The following is an 18911-nucleotide window of genomic DNA, read 5'->3' on the forward strand; positions in this document are numbered from 1 at the left end:
CGTTGATTACATGACTAGGAAGGTTAATAATGTTTTAAGACATTATTTGATGATGGTTTGATTGATAAACATCTGTTTAGTTATTTGTCTGTTAAAGATGCTTTAGTATCTGTCATTCAAGGCCTGCCCAAATTACACAAGGACCCACTACATCCTCCTCTACGCCCCATTGTAGCAGGAAGGAACTGGTGCAAGGAACCTGCTTCTATATTTATTGAAAAACAACTTAGACCTGTTTTAAACACATGCCCACATATTTTAAGGGACATGCAGCATTTTTAAAGTGATTTATTTCTATGTATGGGTACATATGAGAAACGGGACAGCCTATACTTAGTGACCTTAGACGTCACTTCTCTTTTTGCGGTTATCCTGAATTATGAAGGGCTTGTATGCATTAAGCAGTTTTTGGAGAGGTGCACTGATTTTAATAGTAAGAAGGTTGAGTTAGTATGTGATTTATTAGAATGTGTTTTGAATAATAATATTTTTGTGTTTGATGAGAATTTCTTTTGGCAGAAACATGGAGTAGCTATAGGCACATCATGTGCCAATAGCTACGCCAATGTGCTTATGGGAATTTGGGAAGAACAATTTGTTTTCAATGGACCCTTCAGTAAACAAGTCATCTTTTATCATCAATTTGTGGACGATATTTTTCTTTTATGGGAACGTCCTATTAAGGTTTTACATGAGTTCATTTGTTATATTAATAATACTACCTCATTTTTTAATTTTTCTCATAAAATTTCAGTAGATTTTGTAGAATTTCTGGATGTTAGAGTAGTTTGTGATATAAATTGTTATATCACGACTGAACTATACAGAAAGCCCTGTCATCGTAACCATTTTTTATATAAAGAGAGTATGCATCCACCACATTTGTTCAAAACTGTGTTTAGGAGTCAGGTCTATAGAGCCTCAAGGTTGAATGTGAAAGATTCAGACTTTACTAAATAAACTAATTCTTTAATGGAAACTTTTACTGCAAGGGGCTATGCACAAAATGATGTTGCTGAGAATATTGAATTAGTATCTAGTTTGAGAACTAGTAGGGCTAGACCCTACTTTGGTGAAAAGTATACTGGCAGTCTGCGAGCTGCACCTCAGAAGAATGATAATTTAAAGTTATGTTTGTTTTATTCCAGTGACATCAAACAGTGTAGGGAGATTATTGAAAAACACTGGGGCATTTTGACTACAGACGATGACATTAGAGCTATAGTAGACACTTGACCTGGATTTGTGTATAAGGATATGAGGTCTCTAAAGAGACGTTTATGTTTCCCAAGAAATATGTCATCTAGTATGGGTCATGGATGTACTACTGCATGTGGGCATTGTCAAGTGTGTAAATATATAGACAACACTGGTGTATTTAACCATCCTGATCAAAACATAACATATAGTTTTAATGTCTCAGTGACATGCAGTAGTGTCCATGTGGTTTGTTTGGTTCACTATTTAGTTTGTATGAAATTCTGTGTTGACAAAACCGATAGAACACTTAGAGATAAGATTAAGGAACACTATTACCATATAGGTAACGGTGATACAGTTAGTGCTCTATCTAAGCAAAGTGTGGACACAGATACTTCTCATTTTTTCAAGTTTATGGTAATATGACGTACCTTTGAGAACATTAGGAAAGGTGATGTTAGGACTCAAACTGAACAGTTAGAAGCCAAATGGATAGTTAGATTGCGTGGAGACTATGGACATTGCTTGAATGACAGAGTACCTTTGAGACCTAAACTCAAAGCCAGACCATTGAATAGAAGATAGTCTGGCATTTGTTTATCTTGAATCATTATTAATATATATATATATATATATATATATATATATATATATATATATATATATATATATATATTTTTTTTTTAATACATCTATGTTTCATATAGAATTTTGGATGTTTCTTAATTATGTGTATATACATATATTGCTTATGAGTGTTTTTTATGATGTATGCCTTTAAGAAAGCAAGTTTTGTAGTCATGTGATTGCTTAATTAGTGTATTTAATGATCTTAACCTTTAGTTGTGATATGCATCGGATCAAGTAGCTTTGCTACGAAAGCGCTTATGCTTTTATTCTTACACATTAAAGACGGATTTACTTCAGAGTTCTTTGGTTGTCCTTAGATCCTTTTGTATACTTTTTGTGCTCTGCAATTTTTTTAGTAGACCCAGGTTGTGGTACTGGTTGGTGGTTGCTGTGTTTTACTACTCTATACTGTTTTTAGTGCTTTACTGTTTTTCATGTGTTACTTTTCTTGCTTTTGCCTACTTTATTAATTAGTCATGGTAATTGTTGTAAGAATGCAATTGGTGGTTTTAAAATTGATTTATAATATTTAAAACATGGAGAAATGTTTTTTCCTTGTTCTGATGAAGGCTAACAACCGAAAGCACTTAACCTTTGTGGATTAGAAAGATTTTGATACACTTGGTGGTTCTGTTCTTCCAGTTTGCTACATTTTGTGTGGTAGTTTTTGCTTAGTCTGTTGTTTTATGCTACATGAGAGGCTTTTTTTCAGCACAGTTTTCTTTGGAACCATTGGTACAGTCTGTTTTCTTAACAGTGACTTAACTTATCAATTTGGTTGCACGAAGTCTGAGCTTTTGAGAAATTAAAGCATTTAATGTTTGTACTTATTTGCATCATTAAAATTCTAATTTTATTGATTAGAACAGTGTATTTGTTTTTTTTAGTTTCTTTTCTTTTTGTAAATCTACACAGTTTTACATTTTTTTTTTTTTTTTAATGTTACAGTGCTACATCATACATTGATTTTCAGAAGATGACTTGTGACTCTTATCGAGTCAGACGTTTATCCACTTCATCTTCTGTCACTAAACCTCCACATTTCATTTTGACAACAGTTTGGATCTGGTACTGGAAAGATGAATTTAATAAATGGATTGAATATGGTAGCCAGGTAGGTAGATGCATTATTTGCTAAATGTCATAGATGTGATGTTTTTTTTTCATATTCATTTTATCATTGAGTGTGTATGTGTGAATCCATATGTGTGTGTATATGTGTGTGGAAGATTTTGACTAACATGCATGCATATCAGCTGAATGACAGCAAGAAAACCGGAAATGTAACTAATTAACATAAACAGTGCAATGCTGTTAATAAATGATGATACACAAATTGCCCCCCCCCCCGAACAAGTATACATTATTATGTCTCTACAGAATAACAAGAGTAGTAATTAAGAAGAAAACAGTTTATTCTATCAAACATTGTTTTCAGCCCTAAGAGATGTTAACACTTTTGGACCTTGCATATGCTTTGCTTCAGCCAAGATGCATAGTGTTGCATGACGTTAAGAAGAATTGCAGATCTTGATGGCACCATTTTTTCAGCACTCATTCACTTTCTCAAAATTCTGTACAGACAGGTAGTTAAAATTTTTGCAAGAATTATGGGTTCTGTATTAAAGAGAGAGATAACCTTTATGATATGAATAGTTGGGAGGGTGGCCTAATGGTTAAGGTGTTTGCCTTACAAACACAAGGTGCATGGTTTGAGTCTCACAAGGGATAATTGGCTAGGCTTAAAATGGCTTGCAAGGGCAGTTAGCTTAGTGCTAACCTATGAATCTAGGGGTTGGGAGGGTGGCCTAATGGTTAAGGTGTTTGCCTTACAAACACAAGGTGCAGGGTTTGAGTCTCACAAGGGATAATTGGCTAGGCTTACAATGGCTTGCAAGAGCAGTTAGCCTAGTACTAACCTATGACAAAGATAAATATAGGTCCCTAATTTGTAAGTAAACATGATAGACACTTCTAATAATGAAGGTTGCTGTGGATAGCCCAGTGAAACATAACAGAAGAAATGAACAGGGTATGGAATTAGATATTCTTTGAGCTTTTTGTGTAGATCAGCATTTAGGCCATTTGGCTGATCTACACAATTTTGATCTACACTGATTTCAAGTGTTTGGTTGTAGCAAAAACAAAGAAAAAAGTCATCATCTGAAACAGATGAAAACAAAAAAAATCTATGTTTTCTTTATACAAAGATGTTATATTTATGATTGTGAATCTAAGTTTCTTGAGTAGCTATCTTACAGGAATTATAGTGGTGGTTCCTATCTTCATAATCTAGTAACTTAGCCAAGATCTGACTAGAAAATAACTCAAAATCCCTTCTTGTGCAATGCCCTACATTTATTAGCATTAGTTTTATTATAATTTCCGTAGATAATTTCATATTCCCCAATGAATTATTCTAATGATTGTTGAGATTGGATAGAAAAGTAATTTATTTATTATTTATTTACATTTGTTGACTGGGATAGTCCAGTTGGAAAATCCCATTTTCAGCTGAGTCCTGCTCAGCTGGTTCAAAATACATACAGAACATGTGGGTGATAATAGAAAGTGGCAATCAGTAATGAGTAGATCCCCAATGGTACTAACTGGCAATCAATAATTAGTAGATCCACAATGATACTAACTGGTAATCAGTAATGAGTAGATCCACAATGATACTAATTGGCAATCAGTAATGAGTAGATCCACAATGATACTAACTGGTAATCAGTAATGAGTAGATCCACAATGATACTAACTGGCAATCAGTAATGAGTAGATCTACAATGATACTAACTGGCAATCAGTAATGAGTAGATCCGCAATGATACTAACTGGCAATCAGTAATGAGTAGATCCACAATGATACTAACTGGCAATCAGTAATGAGTAGATCCACAGTGATACTAACTGATAATCAGTAATGAGTAGATCTACAATTATACTAACTGGTAATCAGTAATGAGTAGATCTACAATGATACTAACTGGTAATCAGTAATGAGTAGATCCACAATGATACTAACTGGCAATCAGTAATGAGTAGATCCACAATGATACTACTGTTCTTCACCTCTTGTATTTAAATAATATCATTTGGTTTCTCTGTGATACTGATTAGTTCTGATCACTGTTACTCTTTCTTAAACAAACCCTGCAGTCCCCTTGCATGGTACACATTATTATTTCAGCACTAATTGCTGTTACAACCATTTTATAGTTACATGTTTATAGAGTACTAGTAACCTAGCCTTATGTTAGACAATCAGTACTTAGATTCATCTTTCACTAGCTTGCCATTGTTAAGCATGTAAATCCAAAAATCATACTCAACTATTCCATCTAGTCTTAATGCCAAGATTGAATTAACATTGCTCATCAAACAAAAAGAGTTAAACACAAAAATAAACTGTTTACAACATAATTTAAGATCGGGAATTAAACAGTACGCATATTGTTTTATTTTCACTAGATTACAAGTACTAACAACTGAACCAGTAACTTTGTACCTTGTACCTTATACTGCCATCTACATTATTAGGTAAGTATATATCCTAGGTATTTTGTTTTGGGTCTATATCAGATAATCGAAGTTTCATAACTTTGAATACCATATGGTCAACCCCATATGATTGATGTACTGAAACTTCAAATATCTGATAAATAAAATAAATAAAAATAAAGAAACTGTTTTAAGCAGGGGGCAAGCCCCCTGCACCCCCCACACCCCCTGCTACTTAAATATACCAACTCCGAGATCGCACTTTAATGGAGTATGGTGCGGAAAGGGAAGATTTCCCTTTGCTATGCTGTAGTGCAGTCTCAGAGTTGGTATATTTAAATAGCGGGGGTGGGGGAGCAGGGGGGCTTGCCTCCCTGCTTAAAGCAGTTACTTTTGTTTCTTTTTTTTCTTGTTTCTTTTTTTTAGTTTCTTTTCTTTGTGCAAACCCTTTTACCTTTCTTTCCCTTTTTTTTAATTGTTTGATGTTTTGCAACTTCGATCACTAGTGTTCGATGTCTAGGATTCAAAGTTGTAAAACTTTGACAATTTAATATAGACCCTTTTGTTTCATGTCAGTGCCCCAGTCAAGCACCATAGAATTCCTTATGGCCCATTTATTTACTATACAGTTCTGTTTCTGATCTCTAATAGTTCTCAGTGCCACTCTTTCAATCTCTGTAATCTTTTTCACTTCTTTTTACTGATGTTTTCCTTTTTCCATTTTCTAGTTCTAGCTTTATTAGCTACTTTCAACACTAAACACAGCAATGGTTCACCTCTTTAGTTCATATTGTTTTACACCAATTCAACAAAAAATCTCTATTTTGAAGTAAACTTCTCTTACAAGTATAAGTCTTAGCAAGTATTCAAATATTTTTGTATTAAAGCAACGACATTCATTCACAAAATATATGCTCCCAAGAATCTCTTTTTGAAACATCACATCAACGTATAATTCTTGCATGTGGAAACAGTTTTCAAGTCTCACTGGGGTATAGAAATGTTTGTGCAAAAATTTCCATGCATTTTAATTTTCTCAATTTGTAATGTAGTTTTTTGTTAGAAAGCTTTATTAATGTATATTAACAACAATGAACAAATAACCAACAATGAGCATATGATCATGATTTACACTGAATGCACAGAATATGTGATTGTAAAAAGGATGTAACATTCAAAAAGAGTAACACATTATGTATTAAAAGCAAAGAAGAGAAAACAGCAGATTAACTATTTAGACAATAAATATAATAAATGTATCAGAAGAAATATGTGTGAATATAATACTTAATCTAATTTCAATAGAAGGTCAGAGGAATGCAGGATGATGCCAATCATGACTAAATCTGCTAAGGAGATAAATTAAAACCATAAAGGAAGGCTTGAATGTGCTAGGGTTCATTACGAGAGAAATTTACCACATGTCTGGGTTGACAGCAACTTTACAAAATTCACAACTCACAATAACCAGTGGTGATCCATGAGGGATGATTAGCAGGAAAGTTTTCTCAATTTAGTTGCTTATGTAGAACTAAGACATATTTCATTCCATTAATCACATACAATATCTTTATTTACTTCTTCACTATAGGCTGTTTTGCCTTTGGCTTTATACTGCATTGTCTTTTTAGATCTAATCTTGCTTTGTATGATCTACCTATTATGCTTTTCCCAACTGCCTTTTCTATTCTGGCCTCAATTATAAAGTCTTCTATTTATGGATTACAAAGTTATACTTAACTTCTGCATGTCTTCCTTGAGCTCTGACTTTACGTCTGTACTTGAAAGTTGATCCAAGTTCAATAACCCTAAGGTTTGTCTAACTTCATCCTATATTATTGTCATATCTCTTTTTGTCATCTTGTCTCAAAATCTCATTTCTTTGTTCTTTCTTCTCCAAATGCTCATTATGTGTAATGTACTTTTTGCTGTTAGTGTTCCATTTTTCCAAAGGCTAGCTTACTTCAATGTAAAGACTTGCTAAGGTTATACATAATATTCTTTATATTAAAATCTGCCCAAATGCCCACATGTGATCCTTTTGTTATCTCGTTGGACACTTTACCTATCATGTATTTCCATTTGGGCATATTTTCCGTATCCTTTAATCAAATATATTAATCTAAGCTGGGTGACATTATAGTACACTTCCAAATCTGGAAGGCCAAGACTACACTCTCCATTTTTAATTATTAGTTGTTCCCATTTTACCCTTTCTCTTTTGTTATCCCAAAGAAATATCTTAATTTATCTTATTCTTCTATATCTGATTTTTCTGTTGATACATGTAAGCCTTCCCTACATAAAAAACCAGTGGGACCAAAAGCATCTTAATCATATGTACCTTATTGTTGATGTTCGTAAATAGCAACTTCCATATTCTTCTCTTACATGTAATATTTTGAGTAATTTATTCCCCCATTTCTTTAGCTTTTTCCTCATCATCCCATTTCAACCAAATTGTCATGTATCTCATCTCATCTTGTGTTGACACAATAAAAAGCAGATAATGTATATTATTATGTGATCTACAAAAGGGCTGTTTTTTTCATTAGCATTTCCTCATTTATAACCAACTATGAATGATTATCTTAAGTCCCTAGCAATTGGCTCAAAAAATAAAGCAAAGAGTAATAATGAAAGTGGACATACCTGCCTAGTTCCTCTTGTAAAGCTAAATGCTTTAAAAAAAATCACCACAACCATACCCTTTGTAGTTTGAACTCCTTGTAAGTATTAAATATTCACTTGTCATATTTGTGGAAATTCAAATGCCTCAACAGATCTTTTCATAAATTTACAACTCAATCTGTCAAATTCGTTTCCAGCATAGAAACCTATTAACATTAATATATTATTATTGTGCAATGTATGCTTTTGAGTTGTTAGATAATTTCCTACATTCTAGATAACTACATTGATCTATATTTACCATTCTTAACGATATTTTTGATGTTCTTTTTGCCAAAGTCATCAAAAACACTTTGTAGTGATAATTCAGATTCAAAATGGGTCTATATGATCCTGGATCAAGTGGATATTTCCCCTCGTTTGCTATAACGTTCAGTTTCAGTTTCCTTTATTTTTGATGTTAATATCCCTCTTTTCATTTCTGCTAACTGAAGAAGTTCTAACATTCTAAAGTATATTATCATTTCTTATGTGTTGATATCAGACTTTACATCTTGTCTATGTAGTGTATAGGAATAATTTACCAATATAATCATAATTTCCCTGAGTCCAAATATACTATACCATTGTCATTATTTCTGAATTTAGTTATCATCTTTTCAACCTTTTGTTGCCTCATAATTGTACCAACAATTTGGGTGTTCTAGGGTTATTGTCAAAATAGTTGTTTTAAAACCATTGTTTTATATTTATTCATCTTGTCTAAGTACTTGCACATAAATATTTTACCTTTTTTCAGCTGCTCTTCAACCTGATATGTTCCACTTACTCCTTTATGTTTCTGTAAATCCATTTTGCTTTTAAGATCCTCTAGATAACTATTGTGACTATGATTCCATATCTCATTTACTTTCATTGTGACCACATCTCTGATCTTCAGTTTGCAATTATTTCATTTTTTGCAAGCTCTTTATTGTTTAGGTTAAAGTTTTATCTACCTATTCATTACATGGCTTCCTTTTCAGAAAAAAATACTAGAAATTGCTTACAAAACTTAATTTATATCAATATGTGGTCTGACACTATCACTGGATGTGTTTTCTTGGTTGGAACATTTTATATTAGTTGTTTGATGTGTATCATCTATCTATTTTTGTCCAGGAACCATATTTCACTGGAAATGTTTATGTTTTACTTCATTTACTCTTATTTTCATTGTACAAATAAGCTCAATACTTGCATATTTATCTCTATGTATCTCCCTTATTCAATATTATGTGATACCTTGGCCCTCCAGAGATGTCTTCCTTATTTCCTTTAGTGTTCCACTCTCCTGCTGCTATCATACATCCTTGATGAAAAACTATAACTTCTTCCATAATATTCTTTATGTTTCATTGCCTACAGCAACTAGTGCCATTATTTTCACTTTCCCTACAGCCTGTCACTACCATAAATCTTTCCTGACTGTACTTCATTTAATCCTCAATCTTTAGTCATGCAGCCTTTTTAATTAACACTGAGACCTCTTTATTTCTTTTGATGTACTTCTTTTCCAGCAAAGAAAACCTTCTTCCCACATTTTTTTATAAAACTTTCATTTCTTTATGATGCAGGTGTGTTTCCTGTAACATTATAATCTGTGCTTCATTACTGTTGTAAATATGCCAATATCAGCCGTTTTTTTTCCTACTGTCAACCAGCTTCATTAACATTCCAAACAAATATTACAGATTTGGTATTCATTGTCTGTTTCTGTCATTTTTTGTGTGTCACTTTATATACTTTTGTAATATAGAAAGTTTAATTTGAATTTGAGTTTCTTGCATACATTGATTGCATCTGTCTGTTTTTATCACTGGATACTAACTTGATTATACCTCTCACTACCTGCATTTTGGGTTATTTATGACCTCATGTAGCTTTATTTCTTGCTTGTAACTGGTTTCCCCAAATGTCCACGTATTTAATTTGTGTACAGAACATTTCTACTAAGCTTAGCTACCTGCTACTTCTGTCCACTCGTTGTTTGATGTTTCCAGCTTTCAGACTTCAGCTTATCTGCATACATTTTATCATCTATATATCATTGCCAGTATCACTGAACATTACTTAGTTCAGATTACCCATTTCACTAGTTTGATTCATATTTTCCTTTCACACTTCATCCTTCATTGTGACTGCAGTTGATTGTTCTGTTGAGCACCTTTAACACTGGCAAGTTTTTGCCATGTTGTGCTTAACTGAGCTTCCCCTGTGACTGTATGAATTACTATATTAACTACTGTTTTCCAGTATCTAGTTTTCAACACTGCCCACTTGAGTTATTGCTGGATTCCTTTTTCATCACTGCATTTTACCTGAGTGTTTTACAGCTTGGAGTCCATACTATGTGCTGGTAATTCACTGCTAATATCCCTTGATCTGGATTGTTCTTGTAGGTCTTCTCTTGTTTTTGCCCTAAGAGCTGCAGAACTGCTGAACTTTCCGGTAATTCTAGGGATGGTTGTCCTGCTTGAAAACTTTTGACTGGGTGACCATTGCTTTGCCTGCAGTTCTTAGACCATTTTTGTCTCCTTAGTTAATAAAGTGGCTGTATTTGGGCTATGGTTTTGGTGCATATTTGATAGTTGTAGTCATTGCTAGCTGCTTAGGTCATTGGAAGTTGGACGCTGGATTTCATTTCTGCAACAGTTTTATTGTTAGATATAATTATTCATAGAAAACATTAATTTTTATCTTTGGTAGTGTTTCATTCTTTTTTATTAAATTATTTTTCTTTTTATCTTTGCTGTTATTTGCAGTTTATTTTTGCAGCAAACTTTTGCTGCCGTTTTACTTTATCAAAAATAAATAGTTTTGATCTAGGTCAAGACTCCAGCTGTTCTTTTTTGTTTTATTTCAATTTGTCTTCATTATTGCCAGCTTTATTGGCATGAAGAGATAAATCCTTGATGATGATTCAGGCAGTCTGAATTCTGTTATTGGCTCAAACAGCTGAAAGGAATTTTCAGGTGGAGAGATGGAACCTTCTTCCAACAAGGAGACGTGCTGAGATATTTCCCAGGATGGCAGTAGATTGTGGGGTAAGATGGAACTGTGAGCTGTTGAAGAAACTGAACAGAATGGCTGGACCTAAATGAACTGTAAAGAGATGGAAGGGAAAAGTTAGATGTGTGTAGGAGATGGAATTGCAAGAAAAAAATGTCTACATTATTTACTTATTTCCAGTTTGCCTGCATTCTCTCTTATTTGGCTTACTTCCCAGACTCCTCTTTTTATTATATAATTATATATAGCCACTTAACCTATCTTTTCCATTCCTTTCTACTGTCTTTTTTTACTATCTAATGATTTCATAGTCATTATTACCTTTTTTGTCAGATTTATCTTCCCTTCATGCATAGTCAGTGATTTATGGTCTACTTTTACCTCTTTACTGTTGTATATAACATTTAATATTATTTCTTATGAAACTTAATGTCTCCCTGCTGTATTATTTATTTTTCTGTTTTTCTAAATTGTTTATGGACTATTCTCCTTGATTTCTGCTTTCTAGCTGTATTTGAGTTTATCTTATTTTTTGAACTTTAAGGCTCAATTATGTGTTAGTTGTTGCTAGTTACTCTTTGTTTTCATGCATTTTAATTAGTTTGGTTAGATTGGGTATCAACTGGGTTTATTGTTTTACTCTTGGGTCATTAAGTAGTAGCTAAGGTTGAATGTATTTGCTTCAGGCCCAGCTGTTTTTGTGCTGGTCTTAGTTACTTTTTCTTAGTTTACCTTGCTTATAGTATTACATAGGCACATTTGAACTGCTTTCTCACCTCAGTATTGATAGGGGGCAATCTATTTACTAGTGCAGGACTATCTTCTTGACAAGGGAGCTGACATGGTCTAATTTAAAAAAAGTTTTTTTTTTTTTTTTTTTTTTTTTTTTTTGGACGTTCTTCTTTAAGAAGAAATGAAGTCCGTGCTGACATCGCGAAGAACGGGGGGTGTGGGACTGTCATTCATCGCGCATATTTTTCAACTGTTGCGGCGGGAACTCGGATGGACAGACGGTTTTGGGGTAAGCAAATGGAAAATGGGACCACGGGAACTGAAGCGGACGGATTAAGCAGGGAGAGAAAACGAGCGGAAGATGGGACACTTTCAAAGTAAGTGTGTGTGTGTGTGTGTGTGTGTGTGTGTGTGTGTGTGTGTGTGAATGAATGAATGAAAATAGGGAAAGATGTGAAGTTGGATGTGTGTCCATGTTCAGAAGCTGGCCCTGTTGCTGAAGAATCACAAGGGCATTTTCATCACTGTAAGCTAAATACAGTCCTTAGCATTTTTTCATAGCTTTGCTTACTGACTCCTGTCACTCATTATGGGGTGATGATTGCCCTCTTCTTTCTTTATTTTTATTTTTCTAAGCAGAAAGCAATCGCTGTAACTATAACCATTGTACCTTCTTCCTTAAAAAAAACCCTGTTTAAAGCTTATGCACTCCATGTGGTTATTTCAGCAGTGTAACACAAAGGTTGCTTTAACTGCATTTGTGCAAAGGTATCATGTTTAATGTGCTTGTTTCAGCTCTTTGTCTCACCTTCCCAGAAGAACAAAGCAGATTGCTCAGGGTAATTCCATGTCCGTAACAGCTATGAATAGGAGTACAAGGCCTTGAGGCTCTGCCATGGCTTCTTTAATGTGTACCATGTTTTGCTGAACTGTCTGTCACATGAGTCGGGGCTGACACACAACCATTTTAAGTGCACTCAGTAATCAAGATAACTGCAGTCTTTGTCACAAGACATTTTTATAAGAGGTGTAGTTGTGTCACAGACCCAAAACCTTGTAGTGATCATTGCCAAACCTCAGTCCTACAAGTTAGCGGGTATAAGGAGTGAGCTGTCACTTAAATATACATTAGCAGTTTTCTTATTGTCACATTTTTATATTGTCAAGCTAGTATAGTAATAATATCCAGTGTCTTTATTTCATCCAACCAGGATTATCACAATGCTTATTAACAGTTATACAATGGACAAGAGTACAAAATAACTAGCATGACAAAAATCCCTCTCCCCACTTAAATATTTCCTTTCTCTGTTGCTGCAACAATTACCATTTACAGTATGGAAGAAAGTGTTTGCTTGTCATTGAGTCAACAGTTCCAAGAGTTTGGGAGATGAAGTGTTGTGACATTTGGAGTTGTATTCTGTGCTGTACTGGGATGTCAAGGAACAGAGTTATGGATATAATGTGGAACAGACATTGCTGCTAGACACGTTTTCGCAAGCTGCAAGTTGATCCCCTGCCTTTGAAAGACCCAACATTTCAGCAGAGTGTTAGGGTTGGTTGAAATAATAAATTCATTTTCAAAATACAGACTTGGCACACAAACTGTTTGATGAAATGTTACCTACTTTCTATCTGCCTTTTCAGTCCATTACTGATCCGAACTGTCATTCAGTGCAGTGCCCTTTCCTTAGCACCCAGTCAATTTTCTAACTTACAAAAAGAATGTTGTGTGTTTGTTTCTGTTATATTGTATGTGCATAGCCAAGGGACAGACCTGATGGCAGACAAATGTCATTTTCCTTTCCATGTTAAGATTTCTTTTTGAAGGGGCTTATTATTACAGAAAATATATTTTAATAAGAACAAACCACTTTATGGAAACAAATTCCCAGTGCGTTCATTTTGTAACAAGACTTTTCATCAGAGTCTAAGGAAGTCTTGCTATAAGATGAAAATGCTGTGAATCTGTTTGAATAAAATGATTTGTACTTTACAGTTTTGTATGTATGTAGTTGTTTTGTAAGGGGGGATAATTGGTTCCAATTGTAAGACATTTTATTTTATTTGTTTTTTTTATAGCTTAATTATGGGATTATTAAAGTACAGTTTTAGTTTGCCATAGTTAAATTGTGATATTCATTCCAGTTATACCAAGACTCCTTAAAGAGTTACTTGCTTCAACTGTATCTGATTACAGTGCTTGACCTCCAGAAAAACAAATACATGTGGATATCCTTGATAAATATGGAAACTCCTCCTCCTTTTGTGGTTAAAGCATGATATGAGGTATAGCCTGGTAGTGCTGGGGTGCTCTCTGGAGCCTTGAACCAGGTTTCTGTCACTGCACAGATATCTATGTTCTCCATACTGAGGAGAGCTTGCATCTTGAGGTTAAGACTTCTGGCATTTAGCAGCATTACCCTTAGTTTCTTGTTCCTTGTGCTGTCTATGGTGTGGGTTTGACTTTTGAGCCTTGCCTAAAACAGGCACTATGGGGGTGGCAAGAGCCTTTGCCAATATCTGAAAGCCCAGTGGTGACAGGTGCAAGCTGTCCCTAGTGAAGCAACGTGGCTTGTCGAGCATGTCATCCCAGGCTGACAGACACTGGATCCCCTTTGAATGACACCAAAACTTTAGCCAATTGTTAAAATCGATCATTTTGTCTTTGTACTGTGGCATCATTCTAGGTGAGGGTAAGATGCCACCCTGGGCTACATGATCATAGAACTCCTCTATGTCTCTTTTCATGTAGTCCAGGGAGGCCGCCTCAGGTCATTCACACCAGCATGTACAATGACTGAGCCATATTTGTATTTGCTTTGGAGTGACCTGAGTGCTTGGATCCTAGCACCGGCAGGCAGCTCACCGTGACCTTCTCTTTATTCAGCCTGGTGAGCAGGACGGCAGTGTGTCTGACAATAGAGTCACCTATTACAAGAGTATCAGGTGTGTTATTCAGCCTTAAGGGCTGTGGCTGCTTGGCACACTGACTTTGTGGGCTATGTGTTGTGCATGTTTTGTGTTGAGGTAGCTTGCTTGGATGTCTGCTTTGGAGTTCTCTGTTGCTTAGGTAGATTTTTATTTAGAGCCTCTGAGTATGTTTTGTGTATTTATGTGTTTGGTTCGCTGATGTGTTGGGACTATGTGATACTGGAGCAAACTCAGACATCCCTGGTTGAACTATACCTCTCAGTTGTCCATATCTTTGCAGAATGAATAGATATTTGCTACTTATTTTGTTTTGTTCCTCATACAATGAACTCACTAAATGACAGACATTTGAGTTTCAGACGTCATAACCTTCAGAAAAATGCATGCTAATGCAAGACCTGTTATTCTATCAACTGTCAAGTTTATACAAGAGCAATTTTTAGTAGTGTTTGTATGTTCCCCCAATATATTTAGCCTTGTCCAGATTTCCTGAATTAAGAGGTATGTGCAAATCGCTTTGTAGAATTAGAAATATCCAAACCTCTCCATTGTCCCCAATTTTGGCACAAAATGTTGCTCCCTAATAATCCTTCCTCAAAATGGCAATTTTGGAAGAAAATGTGATTGAAGTCTCCTAGAATAATGGTGTTGGCTTAATGCATAGGGACACCATGTTAGTTAGGAGATATGGATTGATGGGGTACATAGAGGGGACCTATAGTTAGGTATGACACAGTAAGGAGTTTTGTTAATGCTAAGCTGGATGCAGAGGAATTCCCGTCCATTATCTCACATAGCAAGTCTGGAGATGAAATGTTGTTTAAGAATATGTAGACACCATCACCTTTTCATCTCGGGTGTTTTTAGCTTAGGCTCTGAAAAGGATATTTTCTAATTCATGTAGTTATAAAAGTTCAGTATAAAAACTAAGTTTCTGAATGCAAACACACTAGTTAAGCAGCATCATGGTAGGGAGTACTTCAGTACAGAGAGATTCAACTATATACATAGCCCTTTCTGTCAAAAACACACACACACCATGGTCACACAGAGTTTACAGTTGTAACACGTTTCTGAATGCAAACACACTATTAAAGCAGAATCGTGGTAGAGTACTTCAGTACAGAGATTCAACTATATACATAACCATGAGTTCCTTATACCTTTCTGTCAAAACAAATGTACACCATGGTCACAGAGTTTACAGTTGTTGTAACTTTGAAAAAAATCCATCTTTATGTATTTCTTGCACTAAAGTTGAGGTGTGTGTGTGTGTGACAGAGAAATGCCCTAGTTAGCTATAACGGGTGGAATTTATGTGCAACTGTTTTGTTTAGCAAATGGTATCATTATTGTGGTATAGAATTTTAAGGCAGTGTTAGCACAGCAGGTAGCTCACGTGCTTCTTGATGCAAAGGGCTCTAGGTTCTATTCACACATCATGTACATTTGTATTTTAATATGGTACTGCAGTTCTTAGTATGTCCTCCTTTGGATGAGACACCTAATAACTATGAACCTGCTTTTCAGCCTGCCACCCATTCCCTATTGCAATATATCAACTTACCATTAATTTTAATGTAGCACATGCAATTTATTCTTCAAGGGCAACAGGCACTGAAATTGTAAATGAAACACTGAAATATAAAGTTATTTTCTAGCAACAACCTCTTCATTGGTTTCAGATCTCTTTAATGTGGAATTATTCAGATGACTTTTACTTCTGCAGAGATTCTGCATACTGATTGATATTGGTGGATTTTATGACAGAAGTTTGAGTGTTCCTTTATGGTTCAAATGTTCTGAATTGGGCAGGCTGTCATTATTGGTTCATATGATTTGTTTCATTGCTTAAAGGAAAGATGCTCAGAACTATAAAACACACTCTTAACAAGTGGTGCTGTGTTGTACAAGAGATATAATTCAATTATTATGTAGTATAATAGTCAGGAAGGTGAATCAAAGAACTCTTGCATGTTTCTAAAAATGTGTGCAAGGAGCCTATGATTTGAAATGGGCCAAAGGTAAACTTACCTGCCACTGGCCAGATGCATGTTTGTGAAATGTGGGTTTCTGTTTCAGTGAATGTGGGTTTCAAAGGTAGAGAAGTTTTAATGCTAAGTCTGTTTTCATTGTAAGACTATTGCTTTGTTTAGGTTTAGTAAATGTCTGTCAGTGTTTGTGCTATAAAATCTGAAATAAAAGTTGTAAATTAAATCCAAATATCTGTAATCATTGTAGGAGTAAAGAAACAGTATGCACACTGAGAGATTTGAACAGTGGATGATGTCTGAGAATGGGATAGAGGAAATCATTTATAAATATATTTTAGAAATGAGGAGGTGGCCTTTTTCCATTTGACTGCTTGAGATCTGTTAGATAAGTAGCTGGAGAACCAGTTCAAGGAGGAGGGAGATAGGTTAAGTTTAGAAAGTTTAGTTAGTAGCAGGCTGTGAGAGTGTCAGAGGCCTTAGAGAGGTCGAGTAGTAGGGTAGAAACAATTTGGCCAGGTCGCTGGCTTTATTTACAGTGTCAAGGAAGGAGAGGAGGTGATGTGGTCTGAATCCATGTGTGGGAGTTAGTAGGTGATTATCTAAGAGATGTGGAAGGAGTTGTAGTTGGATACACTTTCTAGGAGTTTAGAGATGGGGACAGAATAGCGGGCGGGGGGAATTAGTAACATTGTTGTTGTTGCCACCTTTATGTAGAGGTATGATAAAGGCCCTTTTCCAGACTTGGGGTACTATACATTCTTGGATAGAGCGGTTGATTAAAATGCTAATAGGTTGCTTCAGCAGCTTTGCTAAGAAAGTAAGAAGGGATGTTATCAGGAGCATTGGTGCATGGCTTCAGTTTCATAAGGAGTTTCTTTATAGTAGAAGTGGGTATAGGTTTAAATGAGAGAAAAAAGGAGTGTGAAGAGGGAGAATTAGGGGCAGATGAAGCTGATGAAGGAGTAGGAGTAGGAGTAGGAGTAGGAGTAGGAGTAGGAGTAGGAGTAGGAGTAGGAGTAGGAGTAGGAGTAGGAGTAGGAGTAGGAGTGGAGGGATGGGAGTTAGTAGATGGGAATGAGGAAGTAGTAGCAGAGTAGGGTAGAGAGATGGTTGGGGATGGTAAGGGAGTTTTGGAGAATGTAGTGGTGTTAGAGAAAGATGACGTTAATTTGGAAATGGATTCAATGAAAAGAGTTAAATTGGGTAGCCAAGTCTTTGTCAGGAGCGTTTGGGTCTGGGGTAGGGGTATCTGGTTTGCTGGGGTTAAGTAGAGTAGAGATACCTTTCCAAAATTTCTGAGGGTTTGATTTTATTATTGTTTTGAAGTGTGGAAAAGTAGTTTTGTCGATTCGAAGATTATGAGCTTTTACCTTATTTCAAAGTATTTTATATTCATTGTAATAAAAGGACAGGATTACAGTATTTTCAGAAGCTCATTACATTTTATTGCAGACCAGTGTCTTATAGCAGTGTCTGTGTGTTAGTACACTTGTAGTTGGGTGGCTTTAATGGTATATGGTAAATAAGCATTGCTACCTTACTTAAAAGCCAAGCCCTGCAACAACTAGCTCCACACTGAAGTCAAAACACAATAGCTCTGGTGGGTAAATGTACTCTGTAGTAATCAAAAGGCAAATGTTTAAGATAACTACAGCTTATGTTCAAACACAATAGGTAGTGATGAAACAATGCTCTGCTAAAAATGCTTTAATGCTTCACATTGCTGAGCTGCAGATCAGTTATCACTGGCTACCAGGATTTCACCCACTTCAGCTCAAGCACTGTGCCGTTCAGTGCAACCTTCCCAGAACTAATTCAAGTCTGACCAGAATTATTTGGTGTGTGTATAAGAGGGAGGTAGCATACCCCTCAGCTGCCCAGATTTTTGCCCCATATTCCTCCTAAAAAGGATTGAAGTTGCTAAATGAGACATTTCAGTTTTAGAAAAATGCATGCCAACACAAATCCTGTTACTCTTGCAATTTTCTAAGTTTCTGAGAGCCATATTTATAATCTATCCCTATTTATTTTAGGCTTTGTCCAGATTTCTTGCACTAAGGTTGAGGCCTTGAGGGGTGTGATATGTTTGTGAGAGAGAAAGTGAAATGCCCAAGTTAGAGTTAACAGGTGGAATTTTCAAGTGCATTTTCAAAGAACTGTGAGTTTTAAGGGAAGCTAAGTTCACTGCTGCTCATGCCAAGTCTATTTACAATGTGCAACTGTTTTGTTTAGCAA

The 18911-nt window shown here is 35.3% G+C and overlaps 1 protein-coding gene across 1 annotated transcript in view; it reads left to right on the plus strand.

Moving 5' to 3' along the window:
- Nucleotides 1-18911, plus strand: part of LOC122815565 (protein mono-ADP-ribosyltransferase PARP12-like) — an 882722-nt gene that overhangs the window by 489594 nt on the left and 374217 nt on the right. The window contains exon 6 of the mRNA XM_044088162.1: nt 2779-2944. Within this exon, the coding sequence (XP_043944097.1) occupies nt 2779-2944 (166 nt within the window). The remainder of the gene's footprint in view (nt 1-2778; nt 2945-18911) is intronic.

The sequence above is a fragment of the Protopterus annectens genome, chromosome 11.part0 (assembly GCF_019279795.1).
Source record: "Protopterus annectens isolate FY-2018-M chromosome 11.part0, PAN1.0, whole genome shotgun sequence".
NCBI classification, from domain to species: domain Eukaryota; kingdom Metazoa; phylum Chordata; order Ceratodontiformes; family Protopteridae; genus Protopterus; species Protopterus annectens.